This window comes from Schistocerca cancellata, chromosome 6 (genome assembly GCF_023864275.1).
Source record: "Schistocerca cancellata isolate TAMUIC-IGC-003103 chromosome 6, iqSchCanc2.1, whole genome shotgun sequence".
NCBI lineage: Eukaryota > Metazoa > Arthropoda > Insecta > Orthoptera > Acrididae > Schistocerca > Schistocerca cancellata.
The window spans coordinates 165,633,983-165,646,727 of record NC_064631.1 but is presented as its reverse complement, the minus strand read 5'-3'; the positions used below and the strand labels follow the sequence as shown (position 1 = coordinate 165,646,727).

The 12,745-nt window shown below is 42.9% G+C and overlaps 1 protein-coding gene across 1 annotated transcript in view; it reads right to left on the bottom strand.

Annotated features, from left to right (window-relative positions):
• LOC126088226 (lachesin-like) overlaps positions 1 to 12,745 on the bottom strand; it is a 405,913-nt gene that overhangs the window by 88,856 nt on the left and 304,312 nt on the right. Inside the window, exon 2 of the mRNA XM_049906353.1 lies at positions 3,391 to 3,487. Coding sequence (XP_049762310.1) covers positions 3,391 to 3,439 — 49 coding nt within the window. The 5' untranslated portion in view covers positions 3,440 to 3,487. The remainder of the gene's footprint in view (positions 1 to 3,390; positions 3,488 to 12,745) is intronic.

Genomic DNA, 12,745 nt, shown 5'->3' with positions numbered 1-12,745 from the left:
CGGCAGCTACAAACCGGTGGTGTCCTTATTCCCAGTCTTGTTGCAGTGCTGGTACGGCCTTTAACACGTCGATCACACTCCGGAGTCCCAAAATTATATATTTTTAAGACCTTTTTTCCATTTCGGGAATAGTGAAGATCAAAAGTACTCCGACCAGGTGAAGACGGCGGCTGTGGAACAGTAGGAGTACCTTTTGAGTTGAAAAATTTCCGTTGTTATGGTGCAGCATCCACTTGTGTGCTACGTCGTGTCTCTGTTAATTCAAGGTCTTCCTCCGCCATTCAAGGATATCTTCGTAAAACACTTGGTTGACAGTTGGTCCTGTATGAATAAATTCATTATAAACGATAGCCCTATCGTCACGTCAAAGAAGCAAATCAGCTTCGTTTTGATCTTTGATTTGCACATTCGAGCTTTTTTTCTGTCGAGATGTCTCACTTTTCCGTTTTGTCTCGTAATGGCACCTAGAAATCCAGTATGCATCACCTGCCATCACACGACTGAACTATTCATGGTCATTGGCAATCCTCTCAAGAAAATCGACCCACACGTTTCTTCGATTGTCCTTTTGCTCAGTTGTGAGGTTTTCTGGCACCAGTTTGGGACAAACCTTTTGCATGTGCAGAACTTCTGTCAAAATTTGATATACAGCGAAATTGTGTAACAGGTCACTAATTATTCTTATTGTTAAACGTCGGTCTGATCTCACAAGAACACGCTCACGTTAAACATTTTCGTTGGTTTTGAAATGGAAGGTCTCCCTGAGTGAGGTTCATCTTCAATGTGTTCCCGGCCTTCCAAAATTGATTTGTGCTAGGGAAAAACTTCTGCTCTTGATAAGGAATGTTCCCCATATACCTGTTTCACCTTTTCGAAGGTCAGAGTTAGTGATCCCCAAGTTTAACACATAAACTGTTATACAGGAGCCTAGGTACCCCGGAGAGCCAGCACCCCATATTACACCACAGAGGACGAGGTTGTCTATGCCCAATGCGTACCGAAAGCACAATGGTAAACACTGGCTATTTACATATAAGATAATGGGAACAAATATTCCGAGCGCTACTTCCTGCAGAGAAAGCTCGAGCCACGGCCTGCAGGAATTATCACTACACCAAAACCTGACTGGTTGGGGACAGTTATTTAGTGGCTAGAGCCAGCCCCGAAGTTCTGATCACGCCAGATGCCGACCTCGTGTACTGCGACCATTGAAGATTACGTCTTCGTCTCTGAATTGGACCGTTACTAGTGTGTGTGTGTGTGTGTGTGTGTGTGTGTGTGTGTGTGTGTGTGTGTGTGTTACCACGAACCTTTGTGGAAAATTAGAAGTGAACTTTAGTTTGCCTAAATTAGGAGACTTTTACTGGCATCGTTATTGTTACCTTTAGTTTGTTGTTCTGTCATCAATCTTGTGAAATTACATCAGTAAAAGTTGTGTTTGTGAAAAATTGCGAAGTATCAGTCACAACACAAACTTGATGGCATAACGTTCCTCTAAATTTCGCTGTATCATTTTCGCTGTATCAAACTCGGACTGATTATCTAGAAGGGATGAATGCACCAGGTCTACACAAGAAGAATTACACAGCACTGCCAGATCGCTCGAAGTATTGTTAAGTCTCATTACTTTTCTCACACGCCTCGTACCTTGAACAACTCATCCAAGCTATCCCCAGTTGGGTACATTATTTGGATGACCTGATAATTGCAATGATAACATTTGGGCGGCGTTCTCGTCTCGACAAATAGGGTTTCTTTAGTTAAGTGTAAAGTACCGACGATATACGAGGGTCACTCCAAAAGAAATGCACACTATTTTTTAAGTCCTTTTTTATTCAACATGTTTGAAAGTTTTACAGTGCGTTGATACATCCTTTAGGAATAATATTTTCATTTCTCCACATAGTTTACATCCCTCTCAACTGCCTTACGCCATCTTGGAACCAGCGCCTGTATACCCGCACGGTAAAATTCTGGACCAACATGTTGGAGCCACTATTTGGCAGCGTGCACAAGGGAGTCATCATCTTCAACCCTTATTCCACGAAGAGAGTCTTTCAGTTTCCCAAAGAGATGAGAGTTACATGGAGCCAGGTCATTACTGTAAGGTGGGTGTTTCAGGGTTGTCCATCCGAGTTTTGTGATCGCTTCCATGGTTTTTTTGACTGACATGTGGCCATGCATTATCGTGCAACAGCAAAACATGCTGCTTTTGCCGATGTGGTCGAACACGACTCAGTCAAGCTTGAAGTTTCTTCAGTGTCATCACATATGCATCAGAATTTACGATGTTTCCACTTGGCATGATGTCCACAAGCAACAGTCCTTCGGAATCGAAAAACACCGTAGCCATAAATTTTTCAGTAGAAGATGTGGTTTTGAATTTTTTTTTTTTTCCTGAGTGACTTTGCATGATACCACTCCGCACCATAAATTTTCCAGCATAAGGTGTGGTTTTGAATTTTTTTTTCCTGGGTGACTTTGCATGATACCACTTCGTTGATTGCCTCTTCGTCTCTGGTGAAAAATGATGGAGCCATGTTTCATCACCTGTCACAATTCTTCCAAGAAATTCATCTCCACGATTCCTGTACTGTTCCAAAAGTTCGCTGCATACCGTTTTTCTTGTTTCTTTGTGAGCCACTGTCAACATCCTGGGAACCCACGTGGCACAAACCTTTTTTAAAGCCAACACTTTCAGTATTCTGCAAACAATTCCTTCCCCTATCCCAACGTAGCGTGGCAATTCGTTAACTGTGATGCGTCTGTCAGCAGTCACCAATTGGTTAACTCTTTGCACATTGTCTGGAGTGTGTGCAGTACTAAGACTGCCGCTGCGAGGACAATCCCCAATACTGCCGTGCCCGCTTTCATTACATAACCTGCTTGCCCACCCACTAACTGTACTGTGATCGACAGCAGCATCTCCATACACCTTTTTCTACCTCTTTTGGATGTTTCCCACTGTCTCGTTTACACAGCACAGGAATTGTATGACAGCACGTTGCTTCTGACGAATGTCAAGTGTAGCAGCCATCTTGAAGACATGCTGTGACGGCACCACTCACGGGAACAGGTTGAACTAAGTTTGAAGACAAGCAGGAAAGTTGTATCTACACACTGTAAAACTTTCACACGTGCAGAATGAAAACTGTATTTTTGCAAATATGGTGTGCATTTCTTTTAGAGTGACCCCCATATGTTAGTTAATGAAGGGCATACGCCACATACATGGACGCAATCACTAATTTACTAGCTTATAAGAACGTGGACCTTGATAACAGAACTAATGCTATGAAAAAGAGATCCCCCTGGATCACAAAAAGCCAGACGCGCCTCCTGCTGTATAGACTCGCTGCAATACAGTGTTAAGGAGTCGTGTGCACTCACCTGCTACTGTGGCGAGGGCAGCGGCCAGCAGGGAGAGCAGCGCCCACATCACGGCTCGCGGCCTCGCGGAGTGGCCACCAGAGGCGCGCCGGTCATGCTGCGAACACACCAGGCAAACGAGCCAGTCAGCGCACCTGCTCCCTGCGTGACAGACAGTCATAAGCATCGACATCATCTGGTCTGGTTACGACAGGACACAATTACACAGCGAATCACAGATTTGTGTAAATAAAAAGAGTGTATAAAAAGCGTCCAATACTTCTGTTACAGACAGTAGGGCTAAAAATTAGGGAAACTCTCCTATAAAGAGATAACGAGAACGTTTTACTTCCATACATTCGAACAACGCTTATTGAACCAAAAAGTAAGTTAATAGAAATAAAAACAAAAAAGTGTGAGTATGACGCACATCTGAGGGTTTCATGCAAACTAAATTAAGTATACTGTCGCAGAAGAAGCTGAGTAGCAGCGTGGTGTAGTGGTTATGATACAAAACCGTTTCATAAAGAGTCGTGAGTTCGAAACTCAACTGAAATGTAAAATTTTAATATCTATATTCGGTTCGAGTACATTTTAGAACCATCCAGAAATGTCAAAGAATCATTGTTGTGGAATGTTCTGTAACTGTATACAGGGTGTTACAAAAAGGTACGGCCAAACTTTCAGGAAACATTCCTCACACACAAATACAGAAAAGATGTTATGTGGACATGTGTCCGGAAACGTTTAATTTCCATGTTAGAGCTCATTTTAGTTTCGTCGGTATGTACTGTACTTCCTTGATTCACCGCCAGTTGGCCCAATTGAAGGAAGGTAATGTTGATTCCGGTGCTTGTGTTGACATGCGACTCATTGCTCTACAGTACTAGCATCAAGCACATCAGTACGTAGCATCAACAGGTTAGTGTTCATCACAAACGTGGTTTTGCAGTCAGTGCAATGTTTACAAATGCGGAGTTGGCAGATGCCCATTTGATGTATGGATTAGCACGGGGCAATAGCTGTGGCGCGGTACATTTGTATCGAGACAGATTTCCAGAACGAAGGTGTCCCGACAGGAAGACATTCGAAGCAATTCATCGGCGTTTTAGGGAGCACGGAACATTCCAGCCTATGACTCGCGACTGGGGAAGACGTAGAACGACGAGGACACCTGCAATGGACGAGGCAATTCTTCGAGCAGTTGACGATAACCCTAATGTCAGCGTCAGAGAAGTTGCTGCTGTACAAGGTAACGTTGACCACGTCACTGTATGGAGAGTGCTACGGGAGAACCAGTTGTTTCCGTACCATGTACAGCGTGTGCAGGCACTATCAGCAGCTGATTGGCCTCCACGGGTACATTTCTGCGAATGGTTCATCCACCAATGTGTCAATCCTCATTTCAACGTGATCAAACTGTAAATTTTCACTATCAACATGTGTGGGCTGACGAGAATCTGCACAGAATTGTGCAATCACGTCGTCAACACAGATTTTCTGTGAACGTCTGGGCAGGCATTGTTGGTGATGTCTTGATTGGGCCCCATGTTCTTCCACCTATGCTCAATGGAGCACGTTATCATGATTTCATACGGGATACTCTACCTGTGCTGCTAGAACATGTGCCTTTACAAGTACGACACAACATGTGGTTCATGCAGCACGATGGAGCTCCTGCACATTTCAGTCGAAGTGTTCGTACGCTTCTCGACAACAGATTCTGTGACCGATGGATTGGTAGAGGCGGACCAATTACATGGCCTCCACGCTCTCCTGACCTCAACCCTCTTGACTTTCATTTATAGGGGCATTTGAAAGCTCTTGTGTACGCAACCCCGGTACCAAATGTAGAGACTCTTCGTGCCCGTATTGTGGACGCCTGTGATACAATACGCCATTCTCCAGGGCTGCATCAGCGCACCAGGTATTCCATGCGACGGAGGGTGGATGCAAGTATCCTCGCTAACGGAGGACATTTTGAACATTTCCCGTAACAAAGTGTTTGAGGTCACGCTGGTACGTTCTGTTGCTGTGTGTTTCCATTCCATGATTAATGTGATTTGAAGAGAAGTAATAAAATGAGCTCTAACATGGAAAGTAAGCGTTTCCGGACACATGTCCAACAACATATTTTCTTTCTTTGTGTGTGAGGAATGTTTCCTGAAAGTTTGGCCGTACCTTTTTGTAACACCCTGTAAATACCAATCGAAAACCTCTTCATGAAACTGTACAGGTAAGTAGGCAAGGTTTAGCGACTGTCAGATACCGTGACGAGATCTTGGGACCGCAAGTGCGGTTGTTGCGAGGTGTTGTGGGCCTAGATTCCGTATTGCTGGACGATAGTGCTCTACCTAATAGAGTATGACTCGTTGATGCGTTCTTGGAAACGGAAGATATTGCACGCAAGGCGTTGTCTGCTCGCTCTCCCGATTTGAATCTTATAGAGCGTATCTGGGATGCACTAGGAGCACGGGTTGCATCACGTCAGCATCCACCAACCAAAGAGTTGCGAGGGGCGCTGCAGGAAGACTAGGTGTTACTGCCGCAACATGGGATCGCTGACTTCATTCACAGCATGCTCCGTCATTCGTCAGGCCTGTATTGCTGCCAGAGGTGGTCACATCCCATACTGAGCGCACTAACCAGTTGTCGGAATGTGTCTGTAAATCCGTTATGTTGGAAAAAACGAAGAACGTTTTAGTCTACCGTTGTGCATGTTGTAATTGTTTACGTTCTGTATTGTTTGTATTGTTCCTACTTTACTATCACCTAATTAACTGATTTGTGGCAAGATAAACGCAGTCTTGCAAAATTTCTGACTGTTGCTTTAATTTTGGACACCAGTGTATTACCAATCCTTGAGACTTTTGTCTTCCGTTTGCAAGTCCTCTCCCAAACGAGTTATCCAGGCACGACTGACAAGTCATTCTCATCAGCCCCAGTCCCACTTCTGCCAGCACATTCTCTCCCACTTTCCAAACTTCTCAGACGTTCTCCTGCATATTTTGCGGGCAATCACTCCTGAAACGATATTGCGGAGAGCTGGCTTAATCTTATCCTAAATTACTGTTTCGAAATTGAATTTTCAGTCTGCTGCAGAGTGTGTGCTGATTTGAAACTTCCTGGCAGATAAGCTGTATAAGCTATTCCTTTTGGCGTTAAAAAAGATTTTCAGTGAAAACTGGTATTGAGAGTCTCTAACATATGCCTTATAGTAGATATAAAAACCATAATAGAAAATGGAAACTCCTAATTATGCGTAAGCTACTCTGTCCATACTGCATGAAACGTCACAAATGAAGCAAAATTTGTGTACATTAAAAGCCATGTGAGCGTCATAGTCCAATAAACAGCCAACACTTCCCTAAAAGTACAAGTACCAATTATTTCTGGAAGTGTACAAAAGAGTCTGGACCATATCCGATAAAAGCACAGGATGCGTATATGCTTGTGTACGGAGAACCTTCAGAGGTAAGCGTGATTTCGTGGACAAAATAAATAAAGGGATCAAAGTTTCAGAGTACAAACGAGTGTAGAATGTGGATGTTACCTTAGTCATCTACTCTTTTCTATGTGCAGGCATGGAAATAAAGAGGAAGTTGCTTTAAATCGCTTAATATTTTGGCATACACTAAATGACAAAACAGCAACAATATTCATGCCTGAAATTAAAAGTTTTATTACGCAAACTCATTGCAACTCTCTTAAGTCCCAAAGTGCTTAGAGCCATTTGGACCATTTTTTGCATGTTTTATTTTCAGAGGGTCCCCCACATTTCGGAGTCTACGAAGTTTTTATGTATCAGGTTTCGTATTTTTCAAGAATTTGATTTTGTAGAAAAGTGTAACAGCACAACATTATGATTGTGCTAGAATTACCGCACAATCAGCTTAACAGCTAGTGCAAGTTGCAAACAAGAATAATATGCAGCAGAATGGTGAAGAAATTTGAAGAGGTGTTAATTTGGCCTTTGGTAAAGGACCCAGAGAGGCATTTCTGCCGTTGCGATTGATAATGGAAGTATGATTAAAGAAAAATCAAGAAACGTTCATAGCACTAGTCGAACCGCAAAAAGAGTTCGACAGTGTGGACATGTGCAAGATGTTCGAAATTCTGAGAAAAATTGCGGTAGGCTACAGGGAAAGACGGTTAACGCGCTATATATAGAAGATCAAGAGGGAACAATAAGAGTGGAAGACCAAGAGCGACGTTCTCTGATTAAAAAGGGTGTAAAGTAGAGATGTAGTCTTTCACGCCTACTGTTCAATCTATACATCGAAAAACAATGGCAAAAATAAGAGAAATGTTCAAGAGGGGAAATTAAATTCAAGGTGAAAGCATGTCAGTGTTAAGATTTGCTGAAGACATTGCTATCCACAGCGAAAGTTCAGGAGGATTACAGAACCTGTTGGATCGGATGAACCGTCCAATGGGTATAGGATGTGGATTGAGTGCAACTAGAAGAAAGACGAAAGTAAAGAGGAGTAGCAGAAATGAGAACAACGAGAAACTTAACATTAGAATTGGTGATCAAGATGAAGTTAAGGAATTCTGATACCTAGGCAACAAAATAATCCATGACGGGTGGAGTACGGTTGGCATAAAAAACAGAGTAGCACTGGCAAAAAAAGGGCCTTCCTGGTTAAGAGAAGTCTACAGGTATCTAACATAGACCTTAATTTGAGAAAGAAATTTTTGAGAATGTACATTTGTAGCACAGCATTATATGGTAGGGAAAAACATACTGTAAAAAATGAAAAAAAAACTGAGCAGAAGAGAATCGAAGCACTTGACATGTGGTGCTATAGAAGAATGTTGAAAATTAGGTGGACTGATGAGATAAAACTGAGGAGGTTCTCCAGAGCATCGGAGATGAAAGGAATACATGGAAAACACTGATAAGAAGACGGGACAGGATGGTGCGACATGTGTTAAGACATCGGGGACTGACTTCCATGGTACTAGAGGGAGCTGTAGAAGGCAAAAACTGCAGAGGAAGACAGAGGTTGGAATACAGCCAGCAAATAATTGAGGACATAGGGTGCCAGCGCTACTCTGAGAAGAAGAGGATGGCACAAGGGAGGAATTCGTGGCGAGCTCCATCAAACCACTCAGAAGATTAAGGCAAAAAAAAAAAGCTTGAAAAAAAGTCCGGTTTCTTCTTCGTGTAAAACGAAGAAGCGTCTATCAACAAGTGCCGGAAATAAGAGGTGGTAGAATCACAGTCTTTATACGATGCAGTGAAAAGCTAATGTGTCAGGCCGGCACACAGTTTTAATCTGTCAAAAAGAGAAAATCATCATGAAAATCTAGGCAGAGTGATAATTCGTTCTGAATACAATTCCTCCGTAATAATCTCTATTTCGGATATGATAATGCTGCAATGTGTGCGGGAGAACTTGTGTGAAATTTGGAAGGTGCGAGAAGATGTACAAGGGTCGATCAATAAGTAATGCCCCATACTTTTTTCTCAGAAAATAGTTATTGTTGGGAGTAATAATTTGGTGATGTTATACATCAACATGTCTTGTCCATGTCCGACGTTTCTACGTAGTCTCCATCATGTTCTATGGCCGTACGCCAACGTGGAAGAGCATGCATTTCCTGCTGGTAAAAGCTCTTGTCCTATAGGCTTAGCCATGTTTTCAGTGCATGACTGACACTCTCGTCATGTTCAAAGTGTGTTCCCCATACAGAATCTTTAAGCGGCCCAGTGAGATGGAAGTCCGAGCGGGCAAAGTCTGGACTGTACGGTGGATGAGGCGATGATGTTCAACCCAATTTGGCAATCACGATGTGTTCTCGGGTTCTCAGACTTGTGTGTGGGCGTGGATATCCGATATTCTCGATCATTGCAGACGCACTTCCAAAGGCGACCGACAACTGTAGGGCCAATTGTCGAGTTGTGATGCGCCGGTTGGTACGAATGATGGTATCAGCTCGATTCAGCATGTCTGGAGCAGTGGCTATGACAGGATGTCCGGACCTTGCTGATCATGGAGATATGTTTCTGTGTTTCCTGTGACCGTAACTTTATTTACCCTTCGCTCAATTGTACTATCAACTGCAGCGTCGCCATACACTGCACACAAACGTTTATGGATGTTCACCACGGTTTCTTTTTATGCGCACAAGAGTTGAATACCAGCACGCTGCTTATAATGTGAGTCGTTTGTAGGCGCCATTTTGACACTGTATTACGGCTCTGCCATCCATCAGAACGGTTCGCAATTTCACCGGCCCACGGAATAAACATCAGATGTGAAGTATCAACAAGGTCATTTGTCTATGTATATTAATGGCTTTTTTTAAGAAATGTAGGGCTTTACTTATTAGCCGCACGGGGTAATCGCGCAGTCTAGAGCGCATTGACACGGTTCGCGCGGCTCCCACCGTCAGAGGTTCGAGTCCTCCCTCGGGCATGTGTGTGTGTGTGTGTGTGTGTGTGTGATTGTGTTTTGTCCTTAGCGTAAGTTAGAAGTAGTTAAGTAGTGTGTAAGCCTAGGAACCGATTACCTCAGCAGTTTGGTCCCCTAGGAACTTACCACAAATTTCCAGATTACTTATGGAACGACCCTCGTATTTGTGGAAGTAAACCTGTGAGAGGTGAAATTGGGGAGGAGGGTCGTGAGAATTGCTTGGATACTTAAACCTCTTAGAGGTTTTGACCGTAAAAGCCAGAAGTCTCAGGTTCGAATTCCTGTCTGGTACATACTGTAGCCTTGACATCTGCCAGTAACTTTCAAAACAAAATACATTTTGTTGCAGAGTTAAAATTTATTCCGGTATTTATGTACAGTCCACGAAAGTCAGCCCTTAACATTGGCTATGTAAAATGAGCGTGAAGTACTCCAGAAAATGCCGCAGCAGCTTCTGCGTCAGGAGAAATATGAGAGGGTACACACACACGCGCACACACACACAGAAGAGTGATTACTATTTAGGTACACGGGTTTGTATTGCTCGAAAACCAATACGCTTTCCAGTCAACTGTAGACTCCCATATAAAAGTTACAATGAAAAATGTTAATTCTAATAGCGTAGTTCAATCCTCCACCAAACTGATATATTCTCCTTATATCGCTCTACAGCAGCTTCGTTGGCTCGAAGTTACTGTTGGCGACGTGAGAATAGATTTATCACAACTCACCTGATCACCAAACTATGTCTTGCTTTATGAAAACATTGCGTAGTAGACGAAAAAATTTTATAGTCATAAGTAGTTAACAAAAATAGTAATAATAGATCTATACCAACAGAATTTAAAAGGTATAGTGCTTGAATAGCTTGCACAGGATAGAGTAAAATGTTTCAGCCTGTAATCAGTCAACTATCTTCTGGCTTGCCTAGAGATCGGTGTGACAATGTAAAGTCACTGTGTTTGGTCTGTGGATCTTTCATGTCGATGTACGTTTCTAGGGCTGTTTACGGTAATGTTCATGACTTTTCGATTCTCAGTTAATTACTTCGTACTGTTATTTCATCGTATGACATTTTCCGACGATAGTGAACGCACTGAAAAGCGTAAACTGATGATGAATAAAATGATTGTGGCACAAAGACCTGTCTGAATTCCACCGCATGCGTAAATAATAAGCAAGCTGTGAACCGTGGAAGTTCAGCTCTCCGTCTTACAACCCATGGGCCAAATTGCAACCTTATTTGTCGTTTTATCGCTCCAGAGCTTGCACTCGCTGTAAGGTAATGTAGCATTGACCAACCAAAAGCGGGGTCTGTTCATTGCACCCTTTTGTCAGGATCATCCGTTTGTTGCATCACTTGCTCCTCCATATCCGACGTAAGAACTCTGCCAGGACCGTGTGAGGTGGTGCGGTGGTTAGCACACTGGACTAGCATTCGGGAGGATGACGGTTCAATCCCGCGTCCGGATATCCTGATTTAGATTTTCCGTAGTTTCCCTAACTCGCTCCAGGCAAATGCTGGGATGGTTCCTTTGAAAGGGCACGACCGACTTTCTTGCCCGTCTTTCTCTAATCCGATGAGACCGATGACCTAGCTGTCTGGTCTCCTCCCTCAAAATAACCCATTCCAACCCAACTCTGCCAGGCCTATGTCTATTCATTGTCGTTGTTGTGTACACAATGGCTAATGTAGGACACAGCTATCCAGTGTCTGACTATTCATTGTCGTTGTTGTGTACACAATGGCTAATTTAGGACACAGCTGTCCTATGTCTGACAAGAGCATCATTGCCAGAGGACTAAGTACGGAGACAAAAACAACCAACAAGAAATGAGCAATGAACGTCTGCACACAGTTACACCACACAGTAAACTGCGGCCGCTTAAGAGGAATACAGAAGTAAGAGAGAAATATGATGTCCTTATTACATCGAAGGAAAAATTATTTCATGCTAACAATTGCACTATTTTTCTCACATAATTTCCTAAAATTATTTTTATGTGTAACTCAGAACTGTGTGAACTACACTTTCTGACATTTTTGTACTCTCAATTAATATTGGCGTATTAAAGATCTGTCACCAATCTTTTCATCAGCTCGAAAATTTGTAACGTTTATCCATTATTTAAGTATATGTATTCCGATGATCAAGTCAGCTAATGACAGGGCGACCTCTGTGTGGTTGCTTTTTAATGTAACAAACTGAGCTGCGTTTCTATGTAATAGGATTAACTTCATGTTTCACGATTTCTGAAACAACTTTATTTATATTTTCCTGTAATAGATCTGATGACTGGTCGCACCTGATGAAGGTCACGAGCTACGTGACCGAAATATCGTGCAAATACGACGCTGATATCCGGCAGAACACCCGACAACCCAAGATGTCATCAACCATAATGGTTAGCTCGGTCTGTAGAGCGTAAACAGCATGCCATGGTTAGTAAAATGATAATTCAAAGCGACTTCGAACGCAATTTCGATTTGTCGGTTGGCGTTGCCAAACAGCGATTGGGCATAACAAATGATGGTAATTCTGCTAGGCGTTTTTCTGACGATGTGCCCTTAACTGCACATATTTGAGGAATTATTGAAGAGTTGATGGAGAAGAGCAAAGTAATCTTGTTGACAATGTCAAGCAAGTGTGGCATTACTTTCGAGAAATTTAAACAGAATTCCTTGCTTGTGAACAGATGGTATGTAGCCTATGTAGGTTTATATTTATCGTACCCAATGCCGCCAATCCAGATAGTTTTGACGCATGGGTATGCTATAGCCGCAGCTGATCCGTTGCCTATTGGTTGGCGATCTGAAGATCCGCAGAAAGCTCGGAAGAAAAATACCCGGCGTTAGTGAAAGGATTAATGCACAAATATTCTCGCGAGAAAGCATCTTCGGATCCACCCATATCGAGATCCGGAATATGACAAAGTCGATCAGCACATCGGAG